The following is a 26,622-nucleotide window of genomic DNA, read 5'->3' as shown; positions in this document are numbered from 1 at the left end:
AAAGATCACATTCATATGAAAATTACAATTCAATCACAATATTAGTGATTTAACAATAAAGTTATTATTATTAAGTAAATAAAAAATATAATGTAGAATTTATATCACTAAATGACAGTTAATAAAATTAATATTTGTCATTAATAAAGTCGATGCATGAACTTTCTTCTAAAAGAAATAGATTCATGAACTTAAAATTTTGCTAAAAATAAAATTTAAATTAAAAAAAAAAAAAGGAAAAGGGAACAAGGAGAGAGTGTAATCCAAATTCCTCGAAAATGAGAGTGGGGGACTACTAATAAGCAAAACTATCATGTAAAAACAAGAAATAAAGCGAATTAGAGAGGGTAAATAAGGAAATGGGTGAGAAAGAGAGAGAGGCCAAACTACAAAAGAATGCAAAAGACGAGAAGAAAATATAGTACTTGGACAGATAGAGAGAGAGAGAGAGAGAGAAACCTGTCTCGTGAAGCAGCAGGTGAAGGCAAAGAAAGGAAAATAAAAGCTCTTTCTTTCCTCTTCTTCCTCTCCTCCCTCTCTCTCTCCTCTGTAAACTTGACGCTCTTTCCTTTCTCTTATTTCCTTTCTCTCCCTTCTTTCCCTCCCTCCCTCAACCCTCACATTCATTCTTTGCTTCTTCCTTTTGTATCACGAGATCCCCATCTCCTTCCCTTTCTTTCTTTCTTTCTTTCTCTGTGTGATGTCTTCTTCAGAGGCATTTCTGGGTTTGTGTTGTTTATATCGCTCGTTTACCACTCGGTTTTGCTTGCTTTGTTTTTCTATTCGCATTCACGGTCATTGCTAACATCAATTAGAATAGTGCTTTGAGAACTTCCGTGGAAGGGGATATCAGAGGTTGAGAGACAGAGAGGGAGAGAGACCCATACAATTGACTTTGAGCTTCGATTTTGTTTCGTTACTAAGAAAATGTCGCATTCTGGAAAGCCCATTGGGGACCTGGGGCTCGACTCGTTATCCGATCAGCTCCGCGACTCTCTTTGTTCTCTCGAAGCCAACAAGCCTGATTTCCGTGAGCTCGATCTGGGTTCTCCCGTTTCTCCTCTCCGAACTCGTGGGCTCAACACTACCGCCACCACTACGACTACAACAACCAGCTCCAGTTCTAGCTCCTCTGGATCCGTATCCGGCAGTCGAAATGTGCACAACCAAGGTCTCAAATCCAATCATTCTGGGGAGTTTTCCAACTCCTGTGAAACTAGTCCCACAAGGTCTGTCAGAAATCCCAAACAGGGTACCTCCAGATCCGACCCTGTAATATACTCTGGTGGCGGAAGTCAGAGCTCGGTGAACTCTCCTGCACCTGTTAATGTACTTCCCACCGGGAACATCTGTCCCTCTGGAAGGATCTTGAAGACAGGCATGGCAATGAGCAATCGGAGTTCCAAGACGGACGTTTTGGGATCGGGAACTGGAAATTACGGGCATGGAAGCATAATGCGGGGTGGTGGGACGAAATGCAGTAATTTGGATGCGGGACATTCGGTGGGTACCAGTGCTAGTACTGTCCGTGGAAATGTTGGTGGCCCAAGGATGGGCAGTGTGGATCCGGAGGAGGTGAAGAGGGCCGGGAATGAAATGTATAAAAAAGGCCATTTTGAGGATGCATTAGTGTTGTATGGCAGGGCCATTGCTCTAGCGCCTGGAAATGCAGCTTACAGAAGTAACCGGGCGGCGGCTTTGATGGGTTTGGGGAGAGTGGCGGAGGCGGTGAGGGAGTGTGAGGAGGCAGTGAGGTTGGATCCTAATTATTGGAGGGCACACCAGAGGTTGGGGTCTTTGTTCATTAGGTGAGTTGTGGATGGAGCTTTGTTGTGAGTTTCTGGTGTTTTTTGTATTAGGAATTTTGGGATTTAGAGTTGGGGGTTTTTTCTGAGTTTCGGTGTTAGATTTGATCTGCATTGATTGGATAGATAACCTTTGTTGGTTGTTAGATTTGTAAATCAAATTTCGAGGGGTCTTTTTTTGTGGATTTTGCAATTTGATTAATTTTTTGGGGAATTTTTTTTATGATGTTTCACCTGCATTGGTTTGGATTGTAATATGTTAGAATGAAGTTTTTCTCTTTTCTGTTTCCTGTGTTGTTATATTTGCTTAATTATCTTTTTTTGGGAATTTGCAAGCATTTGGTAATGTCTACATATTGATCAGTTAGGATGTGTGTTTCATTAATCGATTGATTTGTAGGAGTTCATTATCTAGATTTTTAGTGAACAGTTTGTGTTTTTTGTCTGGATTTTTAAGTGTATGAATCCTGATAATGTTTGCTTGATGCTTTGGTGACTTAGATTTTGGTTCATTGTTTTGTGTTCTTTTATCCTTGTTGGTCACAATGGTTCTTCTTTCTTTGAAAAGCAAAATCTGCTTCTTCTGTTGACACATTTACATGTGTTTGTTTGTTATGGATGTTGAGTGTTGACATTTTTTTGTTTGCCTTGCCCGCTAACTTTTTGTGAATTATTGTGCTACGCTATCTGATTTTTAGTAATGTTTTCATTTCTTTAGTCTTGATTTGCATTAATTCTCAAAATTCCCATGTTTTTATAGCGTTTCTGAGAGTTTTTACTTCTTGCCTTACTTTTCATTGATGACTTTGAATACGAATGTTTGCTTGATTTGGTTACCAGGTTATTTCAGAAAAAATTCTTAATGGTATTAGGATTTTATTATTTCATGCTTTTTGCAATTTGGGTGTTTTATGGCATCATGTACCATTTTGAGCAGCTTTAGGGCCGTGGACCCTGCACATGGGCATATTTGGTGTCTTGTAGATTCAATGGTTCTATTTCCATCTTTTGATGAATTTGTCTCCATCTTCGCAATCCTTTGCTGATATATTTGCATAGGTCCTTTTTGTAATTTCTGGTGAATGTAATTTTCCATTTGTTTCTCCTGCATTATGTTGCAGAGAGTTTGGCGCATATTTTGTTTGAGCTGCACTTATTTTAACTCTGATCTTATTGCAGGTTAGGACAGGTTGAGAATGCCAGGAGGCATCTATACTTTCCTGGGTATCATCCAGATCCTTCTGAATTGCAGAAGTTGCAGTTAGTAGAGAAGCATCTAAACAAATGTTCAGATGCCCGAAAGGTTAATGATTGGAAAAATGCGTTAAGGGAAGGCGAAGCTGCTATTGCTGCTGGAGCTGACTATTCTCCTCAGGTAAAAGCAGTAGTATCTGTGAATTTTGTATTCAAAATTGGCTACATTAATGTAGAAAATAAATGACCAGCTGACTTAACTGCTCCAATTTGAATTTACAGCTCTTTATGTGTAGAGCTGAAGCGCATTTGAAGCTCCACCAACTTGAAGATGCTGAAGCATGCCTTTCAAATATTCCAAAATTAGAACCATATAGCAACTCTTGCTCACAGAGCCGGTTTTTTGGGATGCTTTCTGAAGCTTACACTTTCTTAGTTCAAGCACAGATTGAGATGGCCATGGGAAGGTGAGTTCAGATATCCAAAGCATTATCAGAACTAAGATGGTAGAGGATTTTTCAGTGATTGAGAATGGATGATGGATGTCTTGCAGGTTTGAGAATGCACTTACAGTTGCTGAGAAAGCTGGACAGATTGATCCACGAAATGTTGAAATTGCAGTGCTGCTTCACAATGTGAGATTGGTGGCAAGAGCTCGTGCCCGTGGCAATGAACTCTTCAAATCTGAGAGATACACTGAAGCTTGCTCAGCATATGGGGAAGGCCTCAGGCTTGATCCTTCAAACTCTGTTCTCTATTGCAACAGAGCAGCGTGTTGGTTTAAGCTTGGACTGTGGGAGAGGTCTATCGATGACTGCAACCAAGCATTGCGTATACAACCTAATTATGCAAAAGCCCTTCTTCGAAGGGCTGCCTCAAATAGTAAGGTATAATTCTGGTGGCATTATCTTTTAATTTTGTCTCCTACATGTATATATATTTATAATTTATTCTAAAAAAAAAAAAATCAATGTACTGCTATAAACAGCTAGAAAGGTGGGCTGCTGCAGTGAGGGATTATGAAGTTCTGAGGAGGGAACTTCCAAATGACAATGAAGTCGCTGAATCTCTATTTCACGCTCAAGTTGCGTTGAAGAAATCACGTGGAGAAGAAGTGTATAATATGAAGTTTGGTGGTGAAGTGGAAGAAGTATTGGGATTTGAGCAGTTCAGAGCTGCAATATCTTTGCCTGGTAAGCCTGCTACATTTTAAGCAGTCATTGTTCTTGTTTTTCACCTTCTTAAACTGCTTCCATTATTTTTTTCATCCTTCAAATTTACAAAATTGAAGTCCTGTGTCACAGGTGTGTCGGTAGTTCATTTCAAATCATCCTCTAATTTGCACTGCAAACAAATATCTCCATTTGTGGATACACTATGTGGCCGCTATCCATCCATAAATTTTCTCAAGGTAAATGACGAAGTCATTAGCTCTAGGCTTTGAACTGAGAAAATAAGGAAACAATGTATTTTTCTTATATACATGTAGTGGTGTTTGTTACAGGTGGATATTGAAAACAACCCAGCAGTTGCAAATGCTGAAAATGTGAGGATCGTACCAACATTCAAGATATACAAGAATGGTAGTCGAGTGAAGGAGATTGTTTGCCCAAGTCATGATATGTTAGAACACTCGGTGAGGCATTACAGCTTTTAAAACTCATGGCTCCATGTGTACCGCTATTCTCTCAGTCTCACATTTTCTTCTTGGTAAGCTAAAGCCCTATTTGATGGGAACTATTTACTGCCCACCAGTCTTTCCTCTCACCGTGTAAGGATTTACCAGATACCTGTCACATAAACCAGAGCTACATAATAATCCATTAGAGGCCATTGCCAGAGGAACCCAGAGAGATAGTTTAGTTCTCCTTTAGCCGTTTTAATTTATTCATTCATTCCTCATTACTCTCTGGTTCCATGTGCTTCCTCCCATTACTTTTTGTATGCACTTTGGCACTATTTTTTTTTTTTTTTCATTTTCTTGTAGGCCAGCCTGTTCTTGTATACCCTCTTTGATTCACAGGGAAAAGGGAAAAAAAAGGACAAAGGGGGAAAAAAAATAGAAGAGATGTACAATTGATTAGGGTGGCTCCCTAGTTGTTTTAGAGAGAGAGTGGCAGGCTGGTAGAAGAGGATCTTGTACGTGTATATATGTGATATATACAGAAAGAATTCGAAGGCTGGAAGGAGATAGGATGGGTGGTGGGTACTTATGGGAGGGTTAGTGAAACAAGGATAAATATGTTGTTATTAATATTACTGTTTCTTTCCTCTCCCAAATTTTATTTGATCAATAAAAAAAATCCCCATTTTTTCAGTTCATTATCTGCATTTCGTTATTGTTATATTTTATTGGTCATTTAATAGAATAGAAAAGTACAAAATGAGTTTACAAGTGAGGGTTAGGTCTTTCTTTTAGAAGGAATAGACCTGGGTAGTTGCTAAAAATTCATTGCTGTTTACAAGAGGATTGGCCTCTTCAATACCCTCTGATATATATGGTTTAGTGGCATTATCTCCTTGTATACATTCCCATAATAAACATCAATTCAATTTACTGTTAGCCTTATTTCAGTTTTTGATTTTTTTTTTGCATGACAAAGTGATTCATATTAAATTGAAATTTGGTTTTGTTAGGAGATGAGGTAGATTTTACAAGATCGTACTCATCAATTCATAATAAATGCGGATGAACTTATCTACAAAAGCATATCTGTATTTTCATGAATGATGAGATTAGTACTGAATTAAACATATTGTCTCTAAAATTTTTGATGTTGTGATTTGTTAGGGAGCAAAATGTGGGGTTAGGGGTAGGGGAAGGTGATTGGGCATTTAAGTTATATGCAATTTTAGCTGTGCGCATTCCCCACCACTAGAACCATGATAAAGTCCAAAAAGTGCGGTGGGTTGGTGCTAATTTGCGCCGGTAACCGTCCCTGTGTGGTGGACTCCCCGTTAGCTGATAGCCACGTGTCTCATCTGTTGAAACGAAAATGAACCTAATTCCTTTTTTTTTTTTTTTAATTTATTAATATAGTAATAACATTTTATCTGAAGGGGAAGACGGTTAATGTTGTAGTCGGGAAAGTTGATGACGAGTTAATTTAAATGATTATTTACTTTAATTTATATTTTTTGAAAAAGTACATGTGGAATTTTAGAACGTAAAATATTAGTGGGGGTAGAGGACAAACAAGAGACAGTAATTATCCATTTTTAATTAAAAAGCTAATCTAGCAGTAAGCTGCAATTGTACATTCTTTTTTCAGAAATTGCCGTACCAATGTTAACATTTGGGTTTCTGAGTAACAAAAAACTACATTGTGCTTTCAAATTTCACTTTATAATCCTAAATGACTGCATTTTATTGTGGTTAATATGGAGTCAAAGTTCAATATCATACTTGCTTAGGATTTTTTTTTTGTTTAAAAAAAAAGAAACAAATTCGAAAGTTTTAATTATTAATGAACTTAGCTTTTGTTTTTAAAGATTTCTCCACTCTCTTAAGAGAACAGAAATTGTTAAAAAAAAAAGTGTTTTAGTTTAAATATTAAAGTTTTTATTTATTTTTGAATTTTAACGTTATTTTTAGAAACTACATTGCCATTTTTTTTTCTAGTTTGAATGATAGGAAAATAAGAATTGAGTGAAAAACTAGTTGCCTTTTTTCTTTTTTTTTTTTTTTATACACAAATGTCACTTATTTATGATGTCGGCCATTAATTGAAAATTTAAATTGTCAGAAGAATTTCTGAAAAAAAAAAAAAAGAAATTACAATTTATAATATTGTGTAAGTAAGAAGAGGTGAAAATCACACTATTTTGAAAAGAAGAAATGTCTAAAATATAATACAAATAACTAAGATAACAAATTAATCTTTTTAATTCTAGTAAAAATTTGATATGAATTTGCAATTAATATAATTATTTGGATTGTTGTTGCGTTATTGTTTAATTTTATGGATTATTATTAATGTATTATATTAATTAATGAATATAATAATAATAATTACAAATAAAATGGCAAAAATAACTGAATTTCACTGGACGATTAATCCAACGCATTTGATAAAATTAATAATTGAAAAAGAAAGAAAGAAAGAACGTGGCGGTAGATTCACAATTCTGAAAAGCGCGTGAGAGCACGTGAAAGATCATGAGCACCGACAAGAAATGATTGCCGACGTTGATAATTAAAAAAAATTAAAGAAAACAGAAAAGGGAAATGTAAAAGGGGAAAATAAAAAAATTAATAAATAATCAAAAAAGAAGGAAAAGACAAGAAAGTGAAGTGAAAGTTGATCCACAAAATGGTGGGTGCCTACGGTACTCTTCTCAGTACAGTTAGTACGGGGCAAATTAAAATATTTTTTTGGGAGCCCACAAAAGAGATCAAGTGTGGATTAGATTAAGATTAGGTGATCATGACCATTGAAAGAGGTGGTGTCCTTCAGCAATGTAATGGATAGGTACCGTACTGTTTGTCTGCATGGCTTCACGGTTCGGTGTTAATAGCTCACAAGCTTGCGTAACTTGTGCTCCACTTTGTTCTCTTGGAGGATCCACATGTATCCGGAGCTCCGAACGAAGCCCACTTCAATCACAAAAGCCCAAATTCCTTATGAGAGAATCCAGGTTAAAATCGAAGATGCAGAAGAGGAAGCTCTAGCAGATGCAGATGAAGATGAAGATGAGCTGGAAATTAATTTGGATAAATATCTTATAGATGATGAATTTCTTATGTAGATCTTATAGAAAAAGGAAGAATGAAGAGCTGCAAGCAAAAAGCAAAGTTCAAGGAGAGAAACTTTTGTAGAAGAAGACGACTCATAGAAGAACTGCAAGTAGAGAAACTTCTAGAAGAAGAAAAAGATGACGATCAAGGAGAGTAACTCATAAAAGAAGAAGAAGAAGAAGAAGCAACAGAGGTTGAAGAGGCAGAATTATAGTAACAAGAAGACGAGGAAGAAAGTTTTTAGCCAAAAAGAGATTTCCGAATTGCACATTGAATTCATAAATGAGCTCTTTCCAAATCCCAACAGGGGGAGCTGAATTGAGTTAATAAGGCGTCAACTCCACTCAAATTATGAAATTCAGTTTAATTTGATATAATTTAATTTTTAAAATTCAAACTCGATTTAATAAGATATTCAAAATATTGAAACTCTGACTTAATAACTGTAATTAAAAATTTAAAATCTTAAATAAATTTGATTAAACTCAAATGAAAGATTTTTTTTTTAAATTATATGTAGAAATAAAAGTATAATTTTAAATAATCTTAATCAGGCTCTCGAATCACCTGAACAGAATATTATGGTAACCAAACGTTGACTCACGGAAATATTTCAACTACTTGTATTTAAACTTAACACGATTAAATTTTAATCAATTTCTAATATTTTTCAAGTAGAATTCGAATAGCTAACAATAATTTGACTAAGATCATGAATTCTGTATTCCTATAAAAATAAAATTTAAGGTTTACATGCATAGCAGTAATTGAGACATTCATTGCTCAATGCCTAAACGGCAACATCATTAGTGCGTTGTAGCTGGTTGTTTAGGATGGCATCGGGGACGTTATGCAGCCATCGGTGGTCCTGAAAAAGATGGTAGTTACAATTTGTAAAATCCTTGTTTTGTTGAGGATGGTACAGGTTTTCTCTGTAATTCAGGGCTTCATTTTCTGTCAAGGCGCGGCTGACTTCGCATCGGTAAATTAGGATTTTAAGAAGGGAGATTTACAATTTCGTCCCTATACTTTGCCATTATTTATAAGTCGGTCCTTGCATTTTCAAAAACTCATTAAAACGTCTCTATACATTGCCTTTATTAACTAAATGGTCTTTCTGTCTATTTTCCATCTTCCTCTCTGTCTAAAAGGAGAGAATTTTTAAAATCCCATTTTGTCATCAATAACGCGACATGACAATTATGCCCTTATAGACAAATGAATTAAAAAAAATCCTTTTCCCCAATTTTCAATTCCCTAACCCTTTCCCATTGAAATGAAAAGGCAGAGGCTATAAGATTGGTAAAAAATTAAATATAAGGACTTAATAATTATGAAAATGAAAATATAGGGACGAAAGAGTTATTTTCTAGAAATAGGTATAAAAAAAATTCTCACAGAAACTATGATGCTTGCCAGAAAACCAATTGAAATGCCCGGCCACACACTACACCCTGTCAATACTAAATTCAAAATCACTTCCTTTTGTGCAAAATTATCCTTGAGTGCACTACGACAGTTGGGTGATGAAAAATTTTTGGATAAAGAATGAAGTTTTTTATTGTAAAAAAGACAAATTCTCCTCGTGGGACAAAGAACTTGTGAGTTAGAACAGACAGTGAAGAAGGGTTAGGGATTCGAAAATTGGGGGCAGGGGTTATTTAATTCATTTGTCTACAAAGATATAATTATCATTTCACATTATTGAGGGCAAAATGAAATTTTAAAAAATTATTTCCTTTTAGATGAAAAAAAGGATGGAAAATAGACAGAAGAACCATTTATTTAATAAAGACAAAGTACAAAGACGTTTTAATGAGTTTATAAAAATGCAAGGACTGACCTGTAAATCATGGCAAAATACAGAGACAAATTGTAAATCTCCCCCTTAATAATGGGTTAAATGGCTCGTGTACGGATTTCATTGGATCGGTCCTTTGATTCTATGCGTATAGACTATTGCAGCTATTATATCGTTGGAGTCTAATTCAAAATTGATTTCATTCCTTCTATATGAGTTCAAGGTTGGAATCCTTGAATCTGCGTAAGGATTTACTTATGCATGCAAAAATGCAGAGAGAGCGAGAGAGAGAGATGAACAGCGTTCCTTATCATACAAGTTCAAAGACGATGCTTCCAACATCAGAGGACAATTTAATAGGCAGTACCTGGAAGCTTTGAAAAATATTAAATTATAACTTGTTCAAACATCAAATCTTGAAATTTTGATTAACAGTTAATAGCATATATCACACCAACGTCATTTGAAGGAAAGTTTCCACCACACTATCATGCACCACTTGCATACAAACGGGTCCATTCCTTTGCTGCAGTGTTCAATTCAGAGAACAAAATCAATAACATGAAAAACAAGGATTAAAACTGTATTGGCACATCAATATTACCTATAATAAGCTTTACTCAAACGAAAAAAAAATGTAGAAACTGGTACAAAGTTGCTAGAAACATCACCTGTTTCAACAGCTTCAGCCTCATTAGTTTTCCAATGCTTTGCAATGTTCTCAGAAAGAGGGTCATCAGGGTTTGGAGCACTAAGAAGTGCTTGGATACTATTAAAAGAGAAAAGGTCAATATTATATCCATCTCATTTGTCATATATGCACAATTGTAAACTCCACTCAAATTATCCTAGAACATTTGGAGTTGTTTCTTAATTGATTCTTCAAAAAATTTTAATCAAATCTCCACCACCAGAGAATCATTTTTATTTTGAAAGATAAAAAGGGGCAGCAACAGAGATATTTTTCACATGTTAAATATTTACACAACCTGTGTAAATACTCCTAGGACGCCAGATCCATCAGTCAAGCCATGAATGCTGGACATCACAAGGTTCACCGTTCATGATTGAAAATATTCCAACAAGTAGCAAATCAACAAAAAATCACATCTCATAGTACCTCAAAAGTACAGTTCGTATCTGAAGAGCAGGGCTCCATTTGTCTTTCAGAATATCAAGGCATATCCTTCCAAGCTACATCAAAAATTTACTTCCTCTGAGACATGAAACAACGGAACTAAAACATAGAGAGAAAAACAGAAGAAGCAAAGCCCACCTTGTCAATATTAGGATGGTAAATTTTGGTAAGAAATCGAACCTGTAAGAGAGAAAAATAATGAGGTAGAAAAAAGGTTTGAAAATTACAAAAAACAATAGCACTGGAAGAACTGAAATATGAAAAGACCTTTAGAAGTAACCAAACATGGAGCTCACTTGTGATTTGTGAAGGAATGCAGCATATAATGAAATACACCCAATTAAAAAAATACACCATTTTTAGGATGTGCAGGTATATGAAGATCGGGAAACTTTGATTATTTTAAATCAAGGTGAATTCAAGAAGTACACCAATAACCAAGTCAGTCACATTGGATATTGCAGAAGACATTGGACAGATAATATGAATGATTAATGAAAAATGTTATTAAAAACATAATTTTGCCTGAACATTATAATGCTTTCAATTATCCCAATCAATTCATGGATAACTACAGTTAAGCTATTTCCACAATATTGCAAAAATTTCTCCATGTAAGTATGGTTATTATAACCAACTCTTGCATTATTGTATTTCCACAACATTGAAAAAAATAAAATGTCCCTGCGAACAGGCAGTAATCCCAAATTTTAAAGGCACAACTTGTCTCAATCCTACCAACCAAAGGAAGCAAAACGAGAATCAATATGCTAACCAGTCCAATTCAATTTTAAGGGTTATAGTTAGATATGGAAACTTCATATCGAAGCGGCTATACTATGTATTGCACATTATATTACATGGAATAATAGAATAATAAGAGATTGATAAATATACAAATTTAGTTATTAAAATTTAAAAAAAAATTACGGTTACAATTTTTTAGAACCCACAATACATATATGTATATTCACCATTGATTTGACATTTCATGTAAGTTAACTTACATGGAATAATTGATGTATTATATAATTTTCCATTAATCAAAGCTGACAAGCGGACAAACTTCTTTAAGATACCTAACATTTACTTAGAATAGGAAATTTTTATTTTTACTCGGTTTATTGTAAGTTCAAGATATAATATGTATAATGAAATTAATATGTAAAATAAATGAGTTCATAAGTTTGTGTCAGGATATCATCCGCCTCGCCTTGAACTAATAGAAAATTCCCACCTCATTAAAGGTAAGGCAACAATAGGTAAGAATTTACGCCACCCAATCCCAAGTTAACCACACCCCTTCAACTCTCAAATCTTATATATATATATATAAAATTTAGGGGTTATAGTTAGATATGGAAACTTCATATCGTCCCATAGGATATCATCCGCCTCGCTTTGAACTAATAGAAATCCCACCTCATTAAAGGTAGGGCGACAGGGAAGAATTTAGGCCACTCAATCCCTACACCCCCACCACCACACCCCCCACCAAAAACAAAACCCAAAAAAGAAAAAAAAAATCCAATCTTAAAAGAAAATCTACATCATAATTATGATTTCGTACCTGCTACAATTACAAATATGACAAACTATCATTATTAATGAGAAACATATACATGTTTGAACATTGAAGACAAAAAATTAATACTCATATTTCTTTCTCAAATAGTAACTAATAGCGTAGAAAATTTAACAAATGCACACAATATTTAATAATTTATGAAATTATAAAAAGTATAATATCTTATATATATATATATATATATATATGTAAAATTTAGGGGTTATAGTTAGATATGGAAACTTCATATCGTCCCATAGGATATCATCCGCCTCGCTTTGAACTAATAGAAATCCCACCTCATTAAAGGTAGGGCGACAGGGAAGAATTTAGGCCACTCAATCCCTACACCCCCACCACCACCCCCCCCCCCCCCCCACCACCAAAAACAAAACCCAAAAAAGAAAAAAAAAATCCAATCTTAAAAGAAAATCTACATCATAATTATGATTTCGTACCTGCTACAATTACAAATATGACAAACTATCATTATTAATGAGAAACATATACATGTTTGAACATTGAAGACAAAAAATTAATACTCATATTTCTTTCTCAAATAGTAACTAATAGCGTAGAAAATTTAACAAATGCACACAGTATTTAATAATTTATGAAATTATAAAAAGTATAATACTTTAAATGCGGATGCTTGTGCCACCTGCCCTTAATAACTAAGGGTCATGGATGGGAATAGCCAAACCTTCCCGGCCTAGCCCATTCCTACTTCTCATTCAAGCTTTCAATATGTTGAGATACGTGGGTCACATTCAGGCTAATGATTTTGAATACATTTAAAAACAGGAAACGTTCAAATTTACATATTTAGGTCCAATGGTTTACTATAGAATCAAACAGGATATAAAAGCAGAAGGAAAGGAATGGAACCAAACAAACTTGAATGGCTAGTTAGTCATGACAAGAACTTAATGTTGTCAATGGTAGCAACATATTCAAACAAGAATAAGTGGATCAATTTGACAGTTTCCATCTGGAGTTGGTTGAATCTTATTTTTGACAATGGTTTTGAAGGCATGCTTGTTAATCTCTTTTCACTTGCTGCTAATGGAGAAATAGATTAATTATTTTAATTTATTAATGCAATAATAATTAGATATTCATAACAAATAAAATAGATAAGCCAGCTTAGGGTTGAGAATTCTTCTATGGGTTGGGTTTGGCAAAGGTTTTATGCCCACAAAATGAGTTAGTATAGTTTAAGCACTCACTCATTATAGGAAACCAATCATCCCTAAACATAATCTAACCGTTACCACCCTTGCATTTAACGATCAATTTTTTATTATTAAATAGATAAGGAAGAAAAGACATGATGAACCAGTACATCCTTCACCTGCAATCTTTGTTAAGCCTAAAAATGATGCTTCCCAATGCTAATTGCCAAAACCCAACCCTAAATGTCTAATTGATCTTGTCAAAGCACGTCTGAGTATCCTGAATTATCCTTAACATTACTATATTCACAACCAACTATTTAGAATTTTACAAAAAATTGGATCCAAGGAGGAGGGAAACTAAAGGCATCAAACTATATGAAGCACAGGAGTAACAATATTATTATTACATATCAAATTACAAATAAATTCAATGTTTGGACAAAAGGACCAACACAAATGAACTTCAAAGATACGAAAGGATGTATTTTACTCTGGTAAAACACCTCAACCATTTGTGATTCAACAGCCAATATGAAATAAGTGATTCATTTCCTAGAAGCAATGGAAGGAGTACCCATAATTACAATACCTTTGGTGCAGCCATTGGATATTCTTCGGGCAAAAATAATTCCAGTTTGAAAACCCCACCTAAACAAAATTTCAACCATATTACACATTACATAAAAAATGATAAAAAAAAGAAAATTAGAATTTTTTACACTCATTACTAGATTCCGAAAAAAAAAATGTACAAAGAAAGATAAGTTACAGCCATATGCACGATAATTATAGCATTGGAGGGACCAATCAGCTAGATACCTGGTTCCCCTAGCTATTTTTCTCTACTTTGCAGGAATTGAATAAGTAATTGAAGCTAAGAAAGATAACAGAAACTCATTTTCTAAGAGATCATTTTCTTTTTACCGAACAACAAATGTTTCAAAGCTTCAAAAACATATTTATGTATTGAATAGGATTTGCTTTTGCAAGTCTAATTCAAAACAGAAAATAAGCATCCAAAAAAATTCCATTGCTCCCAAATATTAGCACAAATGATACCTTCATATGGAGACTGTGTGGGGCCAAGAATCATAACATTAAAATATCGCATATTATCCTCTGATGGTGAAGCACTTATTCCCGGTGCTGCATCCATGAATAGCAAAATTAACAAACTGAAACCCCTAAATTCACTGAAAATTCAACACTCATGCACACAAGGAACAATTGCATTATAACCTAAAATCCCACTCGAACTAAGCCTATAACTCACCCATTTTTCATCCAAATTATTGGTTCAAAAACCCAAATTAACACAAAATATTACCAAAAGATAGCAAAGAAACAGAGTCAACGGCTAACCTGGTTCACTGAGGAGACGTTGAGTTTCCTGTTAGATCACAATAAAAAACGTGTTGAAAAATTATCAAACAAATCAGACAGTTAAATCAAACACAAACATAAAATTCAGATTAATCAAGTCCTGAAAAATCAACAAAAACCTAAAATCCATGTTTAAACCCAGAGAAACACAGCAAGCAAGCAAAATTGAGAAACAGCATAACTTCATTTATAACTCAGATTCACATGTTCAGACAATTAACCATAATAATTTGAACACGCGGTTCAGTCTCTCCAAGTTTCTTCATCACTCCATAAACAAATGAAAGGTAAAAAACGATAAGAGAATTAAGAGATGGAGGTTTCGACTCCTCATTCTTCTGCTTTCTCGGGAATCAAACAGAAACTGACCGACCAGAGATATTGAGAGTGAGATCATGAAGAGGAAAGAGAGATCGATAGACAAACCTTAATGATTCTTCGGGGAAGATTACTGTTCGCCATTTGCTGGTGGTCGATTGAAGAGAACGCTACTTCAAGGGCTTTAGAGAGAGAGAGAGAACGAGAGAGATTTCTTTCTCTCACTAACCTCTACAACAACTATTTTACGGGCTTGCTTGCTGGTGCTTTCGGGTGGACAACTGGCCATTGGCCTTTATAGCCCAAAGAATTTTGATAATTTCTTTTTTTTTTTTTTTAAGTTCCATCTTTTCTCATTTAATGGCTATTCCTATTATTTTTAATGTTTTAATTAAATTTAGAAATAGTTTAGTATAAATTTATTTGTAAATTTATATTATTAATTTCTTGAAATTAATTATGAAATTCTAAAAATTTAATAAAATTTATAAATGAAAACTAAATTAATACGATTTATTAAATTTAAAATATGAAACTTGTATATAATTTATACATATTTGTGAATTTATAAATGATATTGTAAATGAATTTATAAGTTAAAATCTCAATAAAAATTATGATGACCTCGTCATGCAACATGATAATCTTATATTTCTATATAATTTATTTCATGTTTTAACCACTTGGGAAATGCAAGATTCTTATTAGTTGAATATTCACTTATTCAACTAATTGGGAATCACATCTTCTAACTGCCATGCATGAGATTTTTCTTTTCAAGCCATATATATGCTCATAATTAATTTATCATCTAGCTAAGCATATATTGCATTAAATTATTGTATTAAAAAACAATTCATTATTTTTATTTTTTAAAATTATATATATACTTCTTAGAAATAATATTATTTTTATTTTGTAGTATTAAACAATATATTATACATTTTAGTAGAATATAATATTGTTAATTTCTCGGAAGAGGCATATATCTGGTTTGCTTAAATTTGTTAAAATTGCAATATGGATTTAATTTCATTTTAAATAAAACTCAAACAATGTACTTAAAATTAATAGATAAAATTTCAATTTCAAATTTTAAATAAAGAAATTAATAATTAAATGCGTGAATTTAAAGGGAGGTTGAGTTGAGGAGGTGATGCCATAATTAAATACATTTTCATAATGAGATTTATATGGGTCCTTCGAATCTTTCATTATTTATAAATGTGTGTACAAAGTATATAATTGAGCATGTTTTAAAGGGTGTGTGTTGATCTTTATATATATATATATATATATATTATAAAAAAAAAGTTAAATTTATTTTTATATATAGCGTGGTGTTATATGCTATTTTTAGGTGTTTCAAATTCTGACGCATTTATTAAGAAGGAATCGTGTTATTATTATCACATGCCTATATATAAAAGAGGACTTATGTGAGATTTATTATATCAATAATTGCATTAAAAAAAAAATCAACTTAATTGTATTGAATAATTTTTGGTGTTTGCGTGGGTTGGACGCCAGAGTGAGTTTGGTCCATGCAAACTTTGTTTCAAAGTAATCTCTAAATTAGAAAAAATTATTAGGTGCGTTTGATTTATATATTACCTTTTTATAATTATGTGAGATTTACTTTTTATATTATAAGGAATACTTACTTTTTTGTGAGGGAGAGAACTGTGTATATAATAATTAATAAGTGTGTAGAGAAGTTGATGAATTATGTAAATTTTAATGTAAATAGTTAATTAATAAGATTGCTTTGTAATGTAATATTTATCTATATTTTTATATTCGTTGAAGTCTTTTTCATTCAGTATATAATTTTTACATGGAGATCAAATTTTTAAAGTATGGATTGTTTTCCGTAGATTCAATTTATTATGCATTTAATAAATACATCAATTTTACGTACTTGTATTTTAAATTTATAATAGATCGAGTCCAAACATGCATGTTAGCAATTATCAACTAACAAATTAATTTTCATATAATTAAATGACTAAAAAAATAATGATGAGAAGAGGTCTAAGCATGATTTAGACAAAAATCAGCATATCATTTTACAGAACATTAATGTAAAGGAGAAAGACAACAAAATAATGCCATATATATTAAATTAAAATCCAGTAATTTCCTGCACTAATATTGAACACTGAAAGTAATTAAATTACGCAATTAAAAAAACAAAAATTAGAGAGATCTAAAATGGTAGATAGTATGGCAGGTTGTTATATATGCCCAATAACTCAATTCATCGTTTAAACTTCAACATCAAGAGGAACGAAGCCCATATCCTTGAGAACATTTCGACATTCAGGGTAAGCTTCCTTCTTCATGAACCCAAGAGGATTAGCATAGCGGTTCGGCTGCACGACCCCAACGTTCTTGGTGAGGAGGATTCTGGCACGATCTGCACTCTTGAATGGCTCAGTGCAGTCTGCCATTCCGCTCTTGATCAACCTCACCTCACAGATATCTTCCTCATGATCACCCTCCACGGGTAGCCTGTAAACACCTTTCACATCAGTCACACCCTCCACCGCATATGTCAATGTGCTGTTTTCACGGTTCTTGCACTCCAGCTTCACCGTAGCACCTGCATGTGTCAAACATTCGAAAAAATAAGTACTGTTAGTGGCGATTGCAGATCAGAAAAATTTTAGAATACCATCGTTGTATTTGGTTTACCTGAAATCAACTCGCTTATCTTGGTCTCGAACTCGACCCGGCAAGTGTCACAGTAGACTCTGCCTTCAACATATAAGCCGGTGGAAGCCAAGGCGAAATTGAGGAAGGAGGAGAAGCAAAGAGCCGAGGCAATGATGGCAGTGAATGTGCAGATCCTTTCCATTTTATTGGAGTTACTTATTACAACTGTTTGATCAAGTTAATCGTAATGGTGGATGAATTATATATGCAGGCAAGAACGTTCCATTTATAGAGACAAGGATTAAGTAAATCTGTTTTTATTTATTTATTTATTTTGTGTGGCAGGTATTCGAAATTTTCATTGTAAGGTTAAAAATAGGAAGAGATATACCCGTTCAATTCTATTATTTACTTCATTCATTTGGCAAGTAGTTGTTTCTGGTTTCCTAATTATGTGTATGCTGTTTAGCAATTAAATGGTAAAATTAATTAATAATGTTCATCAAAGCGTTGATGTGATTAAAAAAAAATCTAACATTAGTATTTATGTGTCATTCCACTAAAAATTAAAAAATGAATATATTATATAAATATATAAATACAATTAATAATAATGACAATAATTAAACAATAATAACAAAATCAACCTTGAAAAATTCAATCCAGAATTCCTTTGCTGTAGCATGGCTCTCCCTACCATCTCCACCCTTCAATTTGAATCCCTGTCAAATCCTTCATCCCATCATCATTGTCAACCTCGATACAGTTCCTTGCAGACTTTGGGAGAGTGTGAGACTTGGGGAGATTCATACTCATCAGTCGAATCTTGGACAAGATTTCGTGGGCACAGTGGTAGGGATAAGGTACAAGAGCTCTATTGTTCAATCTCTCATGACAAGAAGAGATGGTAAAAGACATGCTAATCAACATGTTTACAAGTCTCTCTCTCTTAGATGGGCCATGGACCTGGTGGATGCCTGGAAACTGTAGAATTCATCTGTGCTGAAGAAGGAAAGAAAATTATTTGTGATTTTGGAAATTAAGCTTGAATCATGTCCATGAGTGGAGAGGACTCCGATTGGAGTAACGGTTGGACCAGTTACAAAAAGAAAATACATATATTAAAATAATATTATTACATAATTATTGCAAAACTAAAATATATAAATAACATATTAAAATAAATTGCAAATACATAAGTTTTAAAAAAAACTTAATTCCTTGCATTATAATGTATGTTAACTGTAATATGCGTCCAAGTTTTTTTTTTAATAAATAATTAAAAATTTATTACTCTCCTCTGGAGCTTAATAGCAGAGAAATCATTATAGGCTCATAAAAATGTTTGGATTTGGCAAAGGGCAACCTAATTTGCGCTGTCTTAGTGTGAAAACCCATTGATCAACCAACAAATCTAATGCCTAATAATGGCCTACACAAAAGCCATTTTAGGCCACCCACAAACAATGGCCTATTGATGAAATTCAACATATAATTAAGTCACCGTATTAATGGTTTTCTTCTCTCTCCCAGCTAATTCCATTCTTTGGCATCTACTCTCGTGCTAGTTTCAGCCTCATCCATCTTCAATTTCTTTCTATGAAGGAATTCAACAAGACCTTGGAAAGAAACTCCCACATCACTATTCTTCTTCAGCTCTCCTAAGATTTCTTCCCGGGTCACTTCAGCTTCCTCTAGGAGCCCTTCAATCTCTCGAAAAAGCTCGTGATGTTGAATTTCAAGATAATGGAAGGCTAATTGCTTGAATGTAGAGATGCTACAATACGGCATGTGGATGTTCATGTCGATGCGACCAGGCCTTAATAGAGCTGGACTAACCGTTTCTTTGTGAGTCGCAGTGAAAATTATGATACGTTCATTGCCACAGCATGACCAAAGTCCATCCGTGCAATGGAGTAGCATTTCCTGTTAAACAGTAGATCCAAATTCATTATATTTGAGTAAAAAATTGCATAGGAAAGCGACTCGGGAACGTAACATCAATTTCCAAGCCAAACACTGGGTTTTTAATTACATCCAGGCTACTTTCCTGAGCGATTCTGGCAACCAAATGCAATGTTGGTTTTTGTCTATGCGTTACAGTAAATTTGGACTCACCTCATTTTGATCAGGGTTCTCTGGTTGCTCAATTCTGCAATCAACATTCTTTATCACAAGTACAGATCGATTAGGGATTCTATCCACGAAAAAGTTATAATTAAAATCGGATGGAAAAACTGCCAGATCTAGCTCGTAGATGTCATAGTTTAAGTGATTAGCCATGGCTGCAATCAAGCTTGATTTGCCAGAGCCAGGAGGACCATTTAACAAGTAATTCCGTTTCCATGCTTTCCCAATCCTTCCATAGAACTCCTTGGCATTCACGAAGGTGTTGAAATCGTCCCACACTGCTTTCTTAAGCTCTGAATCCAATACAAGGGTCTTGAATGTCATTGAGTGATCAAATGTGTCATCAGGCTGCCAGTTCAAGGGACGATAACAAGACAGCTGAAACTTTTGAATCTTTCTCGCTTCTCTATGCTCCAAAATGTAATGTAAGTATGAATTCAGCATTGTCTCTCTGTGCTTCTCATGAAAAGTTAGCTCAAAGGATCTTATTTCGGATTCAGCAGTTGCATATTGAATCCTATTGTCGAAGGATCCAATCTTTGTAAAAACCAATTTCCAACTTACCTGTACATTTTGAAAAACATCAGGTATTTCCTGATCTTTACCAATGGCTTGCTCAGCTTGGTTCTCTCTGCCATTTGATGTGTTCACTATGAAGGTCAAATAGGCATTAACAGCCTGAAACATTTGGTTAAGGTGATGCTCTTTATATTCTTCTATAACTATAGTGTTTAATTGAGAGGAGAAGGGATGACAGGAAAGGCTATGGAGATTGGGGAAGATGAATCTTCGGATTCTGTAAGGCATGAAAATTTTGGAAATGCTGTGAACAAGAACTGTGGAAGCAGCGAGGGTGGATATTGTGATGAGAAAATTTTTTGTATTTTGTCCATTTTGGAGGGACAACATTTTCAAGAACTTGAGAAAGGAGGTTCTGATATCAGATTATGAGGATAATACAGTTCTTGGAGAAGGATTTTGCATATCTGTCGCTTAAATTGCAAATGGAATTTCTAGGAAGAAAAAGCATTAAAGGTTTGGCAACCTTTTTTTTTTTGCTTCTGATGTCAATGCCAGCGCCAACTTAGAAAATTATGCAAAGACTAATTCCACCATGACTGGTCTTCTAATTTGACTTGGAAAAGTAGTTGCATGGAGGGTGTGTTTTTCTTTTTGGGGTTTTGATGTTTTGTCACATAGGACTTTTCTTCACAGAAGAGTTCAAAGGAATATTTACTTGGCTGCCAAATTATGGAAAGATGAAAAGGTTCTTTAACAAAAAAGAGAAACAGGGAGAGAGATTTTTTCTAGGTTCTTGCCCTAAGTTTGGACTTATTCAATGAGCATACCAACTCATCAGTGATTACACCCAACCCGATACAATATCAAAACAAATAGACCTCAAGTAATAATATATTTTAACTCCAAGCCTTTTTAAGGTAGATCTCCAGTGAATTTGATTAAAAAAAAAAAAAAAACTCCCTTTGCCCGAATTCAGTTATGGTGAAGCCAAGTTTCTAAATTGGCGAACAAACTATAAACTATAATAATAACATTTCATCATGTTGTGATGATCCTCCTGGAGAACTTCCACAATTGATGTATGATGATCTTTGCGGGTTGGTTTGGCTAGTGTTTTGCCAATTGCCATGCTCATTCTTTAAATTCTTGCATATTTCTCCCTTTGGACTGGAAAACCCACATTAGTTCACTAAAAACACAAATTTTATTATTTGGTCTAACGATGACAACTTGGTAATCTATTTTTTTTTTAATTGATATATTTTATTAGTTAATTAAATCTAGTTTAATTGATATCTTTTCATACCTTTTAAAGGGCCTGGAGTGAAAAATTTTGGATTTGAGTCCTTTTATATGTTAATATGATGGGAGTTTTGAGCACTACAGTTCAGAGTTATGAAATGGGAAGGGCTATCTTTATTAAGTCCTCGTATTGTGCTACCATTCAATGGGCCTCCTCAATTAAAAAACTGATAAATTTTGTTACGTATTCAGGGAAATAGAAAATTACTAAAGAAAATATATATAATTTATTTTGTAACGTCCTCTTTATTGATCTTGCTTGTCACTCACTTTTGCAAATTTTCCTTTTCAGCTAGCTTCTTGTGAAGCAATCTGACTAGGCCATGGAGGGAAACTTCAGCATCCCTACTCTTCATGAGTTCTACTGCAACTTCTGCCAGGGTGATTTCAACCTTCTGTATAAGCCCTTCAATATCTTCAAAGAGTCTGTGATGTCGAATTCCAAAATGATTGAACGCCAATTGGTTAAATGCAGAAATGGTACAATATGACATATGAATCGGCAAGTCAATTAGACCAGGCTTCAGTAGCTGAGGTTCAAGCATTTCCTTTTGAGTGGTTGTCAGGACAATGATTTGTCCATCACCACAGCATGACCAAGCCTCATTGAGAAGTGTCAAGAGTGTTTCCTGATAAAGCAATAAGAGTAGAAATTAGGGGTCAGAAAAGTAGGTTCAGAAAAATACGTCAGTGTTCGATCCATGGACATCCAAGTAAAATGATACTAACCATATAATGACCACTTCGTCCTGGTTGATCCTCTGATTCTGGGTTTTGTAGCTTGATACTACTGTCAATATCTTCGAACACAAGCATAGATTTGCTTGAACTGTTACGAACCATTGACCACAAATATTCACCAGGATTATTTTCTACTCCTGATAAATCAAAGTCATAGATGTCATACTTCAAGTGATTAGCCATAGCTGCTATCAAGCTTGACTTGCCTGTGCCAGGAGGACCATATAACAAGTAACCACGTTTCCATGCTTTTCCATTACTTCTGTAACATTCCTTCGCCTTGCCAACATTCCTGAAGGTGTTCAAATCATTTAACACCGTTGCTTTGATCTCTGAATCCATTGCAAGGGTCTCAAACGTTATTGGGTGATCGAAATCGACGGTATATTCTGAGCCTACCTGATAGAGCGTTATTGCCTTGCATTCTTCTCTAATAGCCTTTGATCGCTCTGAAATGTATGGCATGTAAGAATTCAACACAGTTTCCTGATGTTTCTTCTGAAAACTTAACTCATAGAATCTTATAAAGTGTTCTCTCCTATGATCAGTTGCTTCCACATGTCTAAATTTCAACCTCCACTTGACTCGCGCATTTTGAAAAACATCAACTATCTCTTGATTTATATCCAAGCTACATACTAGTTTCCTCATATCCCTGTCCTTCATCACTCTTAATCTCTCAAAGGAATAGGACACTATGGTGCCCAAATAGATATCAACAGCCCGAAATTCTTCGTTTAGTGAACCCCACTCTTGATCATCCTCTATAACTATAGTTTGTTCTTCAGAAAGGCTGGAAAAAAAGTATTTTTGAATTCTATAAATGCTTGGAACAATAAGCATTGCAGAAGCAGCAACAGAAGCTACTCTGTTGAAACCTTTTGCTGTAATTTGGGTGTTTAGACTGGAGAACATTTTTCCAGGATTGGGGCTTTGCTATGGCCAAACTTATGAATCTGAGAGAAAGACAAGTAGAAGAGAGGCTAGCAGAATTTTATTGTTTTGACAAATTCATCTACAACTTAATTATGTGCCAACATAACATAAATTTTCCACATTAGCCCAAGAGGATTAAAGATAATTCTGATTTCAGAATATGAATATTTCCATAAAAAATGGTCTTTGCTAGACTTTTCTTTTTAATAAATTTATTGCCTAAGCATTAAAAAGAAACCATTTTGAGCTGTCCTTAGTTGAAGTCTAACACCAAATTAATGTGCAAAATGAACTTTTTTCTCCTTCACGTCTCTAATAAAATCGGTAGGTAAACCACCATTTCCAATGTTTGACCAAGTCATATAAAAGAATGGTGGAATTAAGGAAAATTTTCAAGGTCCACTAAATTGAGATTTTTCCTACATAGACTGCAATGACTAGTCTATCAAAGACTTTGACAAGTTCCCACAAAATAAATAAATAAATAAATAAAGACTTTGACTAGTCCACTTAAAACTTCAATACTATTCAAGTTCACAGATTTATCTGTTTCATCATAAAATTTTTAGATAATATTTTTCTCAACAACAGTTTAAATATTAATGTTAAACAGACACTATATGTCAGTAATTAGGTTGGTTTCCGGATTAATTGTTTCCACTGGCTAATCTGGTTCTGTTTTTGAACATAAACCTGAAGTACAAGCTAGGATCAATCTCAAGTTTGATATAACAGAAATTTACAGAATTTTCTTGGCTTTATGCATTATAAAGCCTAGTCAAGGCATTAGGAGAGAGTAGAAAACTTTGCCCATCCTTTTTCTTCTTGTGTGTAGGCATCACTTTCACTGTTACGCAAAATCCCTCTTCAAAAGCCCTTGCCAATTGCAGAATTCCTCCCAGAAAATGACCAATACAAAAACAGTTCTCTCCGTGGTAGCCTCTTTTGCTGCTTCAGCAATGCTAATTCCATCCATTCGTTCTCAAATCCACAGTTACGTGTGCTCTAATCTCCATGGTCTTTCTCATCATTTCTCTTCTCAAATCACTTTTGTTATTGAAGAATTCTACTTTCAAGAATTGTTTATGGCTGTTGATACTTATCTGGGTACGAAATTGATAGCTTCGGTTGGACATCTAAAAGCAAGCAAGCAAGAGGGTGAGAAAAAACTAGCAATCACCATGGACAAAGATGAAGAAACTTGTGATGTTTTTGACGATATAGAAGTAAAGTGGAAATTGATTTTTAAAGAATTACGATGCTACCAGCTAACTTTTAACCAGAAGCACAAAGAGAAGGTGCTGAATTCATACCTGCCATACATTCTGCAGCAAGCAGAAGCCATTAAAGAAGAAAATGAGATAAGAAAGATCAACATGCTTCAAGGTTTGACATGGACTTCATCAACAGAGTTTCATCATCCAATGACCTTTTCCACCATTGCAATGGATGCAGAGCTTAAGCAAGCAGTATTGGATGATTTGAACACATTCATGAATTCAAAAGAATACTACAAAAGAATTGGGAAAGCTTGGAAACGCACATACCTGATACATGGTCCTCCAGGGACAGGCAAGTCCAGCTTGATTGCTGCCATAGCTAATCACTTAAACTACAACATATACCAGGTAGATCTATCGTATTTCCAGAAAGGTGACGATATAAGGGACTTATTGCTTCACTATATCACCCGTTCCGTACTTGTCATCAAGGATATTGATTCTCCGATCAAGCCAGGATACCAAGAGACAGAAGCTGAACCTAGAATTGAAGCTCAAAAACAAGCTCAACTCTTGAAGGTGCTAAGGCTTATTGATGGACTTTGGTTGCCTCGAGGCAATGAATTGATCATCATTTTCACAACCAATCACAGAGAAAGGATCGCCCCAGAATTATTAATTCCTGGTCGCATTGATATGCAGATTCCAATGTCATATTGTACCATTTCTACATTTAATGAATTAGTCTACATGTATTATAGTGTTATCTTTTGCAAGCCTCCCAAAGAGATTGAACAGCTATTGGAGAAGGTCAAAGTCACACCTGCAGAAGTTGTAGAAGAGCTAACAAGGAGTTCTGACAATACTGATTTCTTAGTTCGCCTTACCAAGTTCCTTCAGGAGAAGCAACTGGAGAACTTAGCTGCAGAAAATTGCATGAAAATTTAATGGGGTGAGTGATAGTAAAATACAACGTTGCTTCATCAATATACAGGCACATCTTCATTATTCATTCCTTTCATGGAGCCGATTAACCTCCTGCAAGTGAGTCACCTTCAAAGGATGCAAATGGAAAGCCCAGATCAACAAAAGAAGCAACAGCTTCCATTAAAATGTCTGCTAAAGTCTCCTTCACACTTTTGTATGCGTACTTGAAAATTAACCTCTGCAGTATTATATTATATTATTTGTCATTATAACTCAAGTTTAGGAATACATTCCAGCAGATTTTGTTGGATTTCATATGAATTAATTCATTAAAATATCTATAAATTGGGTAATAAATTGTAAACGCAAGGGAAGTTCAATAATTAAATCAAACAAATTATTCTACAGTCATAAACACGAAAGCAAACACTAAGTTCCACCAGGAAGGATTAGGAAATTCCTATTAATAATATTTTTCTAGAACTTTTCGGTGTGTTTGTATGGAGTAAGGGCTTTACATAGAAAGGTAAGATATCAATGAAAGATAAGATAGCACAATCTCTCACCCCACTAATTTGATGGATTAAAAAAAATGAACGTTCCCTCTTAAAACCTTACTTCTTTTAAAAAATCTCTCTCAAACAAGTATTGGACTTTAAAGATTCATCAATTACCTTAAAAAATTTTCTCTCATATAAGCTGTTAGGCGGAAAAAAGAAAGAAAGTATGCCTCAAGTAACCCATAATAAAAGGACTGACTTCATTGTTATTGTTATGAAGATTTTTTTTTTACAAAAGATACATATTCATTGCGCAAGAAAAAGTCTGAAGCACGCAAACCCCAAACAACTCACCCTAGTTAAAAACCAAAGCCCTAAGAAAAAGGACCCCAATAGGCAAACTCAACCTAAAACAAGCAAGAGGATGGAGGCCTAATCAAAACCCTAATTCTGGAAACCTACTGTCATGAGAAGAAAGATCGCCTCCATATACGCATCCATAGGATGACAAGGTAGCTAAGAAGAACTCCAAAAACATTGAAAGCACAAAACCAAAATCATGGT

The 26,622-nt window shown here is 34.4% G+C and overlaps 6 protein-coding genes across 6 annotated transcripts; 2 read left to right on the top strand and 4 right to left on the bottom strand.

The window, feature by feature from the left end:
• The first annotated feature begins 409 nt into the window (after positions 1-409).
• On the top strand, positions 410-5,321 carry LOC110670358 (TPR repeat-containing thioredoxin TTL1). The gene is made up of 7 exons (XM_021832382.2): positions 410-1,808; positions 2,985-3,180; positions 3,282-3,466; positions 3,553-3,886; positions 3,988-4,192; positions 4,304-4,410; positions 4,504-5,321. The coding sequence occupies exons 1-7, from the start codon at positions 928-930 to the stop codon at positions 4,654-4,656; spliced, it is 2,061 nt and encodes a 686-aa protein (XP_021688074.2). The 5' UTR covers positions 410-927; the 3' UTR covers positions 4,657-5,321.
• A 4,505-nt stretch (positions 5,322-9,826) lies between these two features.
• Positions 9,827-15,406, bottom strand: LOC110670359 (ubiquitin-conjugating enzyme E2 36). The gene is made up of 8 exons (XM_021832384.2): positions 15,231-15,406; positions 14,784-14,811; positions 14,481-14,567; positions 14,011-14,069; positions 10,815-10,856; positions 10,659-10,732; positions 10,210-10,307; positions 9,827-10,064 (listed from the first exon to the last, which is right to left on the bottom strand). The coding sequence occupies exons 1-8, from the start codon at positions 15,264-15,266 to the stop codon at positions 10,027-10,029; spliced, it is 462 nt and encodes a 153-aa protein (XP_021688076.1). The 5' UTR covers positions 15,267-15,406; the 3' UTR covers positions 9,827-10,026.
• A 1,832-nt stretch (positions 15,407-17,238) lies between these two features.
• Positions 17,239-18,292, bottom strand: LOC110670360 (olee1-like protein). Its single transcript, XM_021832385.2, has 2 exons — positions 17,820-18,292; positions 17,239-17,727 (listed from the first exon to the last, which is right to left on the bottom strand). Exons 1-2 carry the CDS (start codon positions 17,980-17,982, stop codon positions 17,390-17,392), a joined length of 501 nt encoding a protein of 166 aa, XP_021688077.2. The 5' UTR covers positions 17,983-18,292; the 3' UTR covers positions 17,239-17,389.
• A 122-nt stretch (positions 18,293-18,414) lies between these two features.
• Positions 18,415-20,933, bottom strand: LOC131174144 (AAA-ATPase At3g50940-like). The gene is made up of 2 exons (XM_058137245.1): positions 19,899-20,933; positions 18,415-19,706 (listed from the first exon to the last, which is right to left on the bottom strand). The coding sequence occupies exons 1-2, from the start codon at positions 20,817-20,819 to the stop codon at positions 19,314-19,316; spliced, it is 1,314 nt and encodes a 437-aa protein (XP_057993228.1). The 5' UTR covers positions 20,820-20,933; the 3' UTR covers positions 18,415-19,313.
• An 892-nt stretch (positions 20,934-21,825) lies between these two features.
• LOC131174143 (AAA-ATPase At3g50940-like) lies at positions 21,826-24,040 on the bottom strand. Its single transcript, XM_058137244.1, has 2 exons — positions 22,464-24,040; positions 21,826-22,363 (listed from the first exon to the last, which is right to left on the bottom strand). Exons 1-2 carry the CDS (start codon positions 23,388-23,390, stop codon positions 22,001-22,003), a joined length of 1,290 nt encoding a protein of 429 aa, XP_057993227.1. The 5' UTR covers positions 23,391-24,040; the 3' UTR covers positions 21,826-22,000.
• Positions 24,041-24,316: 276 nt separating this feature from the next.
• Positions 24,317-25,579, top strand: LOC110670318 (AAA-ATPase At3g50940). Its single transcript, XM_021832322.2, has one exon. It carries the CDS (start codon positions 24,317-24,319, stop codon positions 25,577-25,579), a length of 1,263 nt encoding a protein of 420 aa, XP_021688014.2.
• The last annotated feature ends 1,043 nt before the right edge of the window (positions 25,580-26,622 follow it).

This window comes from Hevea brasiliensis, chromosome 15, assembly GCF_030052815.1.
Source record: "Hevea brasiliensis isolate MT/VB/25A 57/8 chromosome 15, ASM3005281v1, whole genome shotgun sequence".
NCBI lineage: Eukaryota > Viridiplantae > Streptophyta > Magnoliopsida > Malpighiales > Euphorbiaceae > Hevea > Hevea brasiliensis.
The sequence above is the reverse complement of the archived record's forward strand: the minus strand, read 5'-3'. Positions and strand labels throughout refer to the sequence as shown.

Bases quoted from the DNA above. Each gene is read 5' to 3' on its own strand.
- LOC131174144 (XM_058137245.1), bottom strand. From the start codon at position 20,819: ATGTTGTCCCTCCAAAATGGACAAAATACAAAAAATTTTCTCATCACA. The intron at 19,707-19,898 runs GTGAGTCCAAAT...ACTGTTTAACAG, and splicing joins AGAACCCTGATCAAAATGAG to GAAATGCTACTCCATTGCAC.
- LOC131174143 (XM_058137244.1), bottom strand. From the start codon at position 23,390: ATGTTCTCCAGTCTAAACACCCAAATTACAGCAAAAGGTTTCAACAGA. The intron at 22,364-22,463 runs GTTAGTATCATT...TTGCTTTATCAG, and splicing joins GACGAAGTGGTCATTATATG to GAAACACTCTTGACACTTCT.
- LOC110670358 (XM_021832382.2), top strand. From the start codon at position 928: ATGTCGCATTCTGGAAAGCCCATTGGGGACCTGGGGCTCGACTCGTTA. The intron at 3,467-3,552 runs GTGAGTTCAGAT...GATGTCTTGCAG, and splicing joins ATTGAGATGGCCATGGGAAG to GTTTGAGAATGCACTTACAG. The intron at 4,411-4,503 runs GTAAATGACGAA...TGTTTGTTACAG, and splicing joins CATCCATAAATTTTCTCAAG to GTGGATATTGAAAACAACCC.
- LOC110670318 (XM_021832322.2), top strand. From the start codon at position 24,317: ATGACCAATACAAAAACAGTTCTCTCCGTGGTAGCCTCTTTTGCTGCT.
- LOC110670359 (XM_021832384.2), bottom strand. From the start codon at position 15,266: ATGGCGAACAGTAATCTTCCCCGAAGAATCATTAAG. The intron at 14,568-14,783 runs GTTAGCCGTTGA...TCATGGATGCAG, and splicing joins ACGTCTCCTCAGTGAACCAG to CACCGGGAATAAGTGCTTCA. The intron at 14,070-14,480 runs GTATCATTTGTG...AATTTTGTTTAG, and splicing joins CACACAGTCTCCATATGAAG to GTGGGGTTTTCAAACTGGAA.
- LOC110670360 (XM_021832385.2), bottom strand. From the start codon at position 17,982: ATGGAAAGGATCTGCACATTCACTGCCATCATTGCCTCGGCTCTTTGC. The intron at 17,728-17,819 runs GTAAACCAAATA...TGACACATGCAG, and splicing joins GATAAGCGAGTTGATTTCAG to GTGCTACGGTGAAGCTGGAG.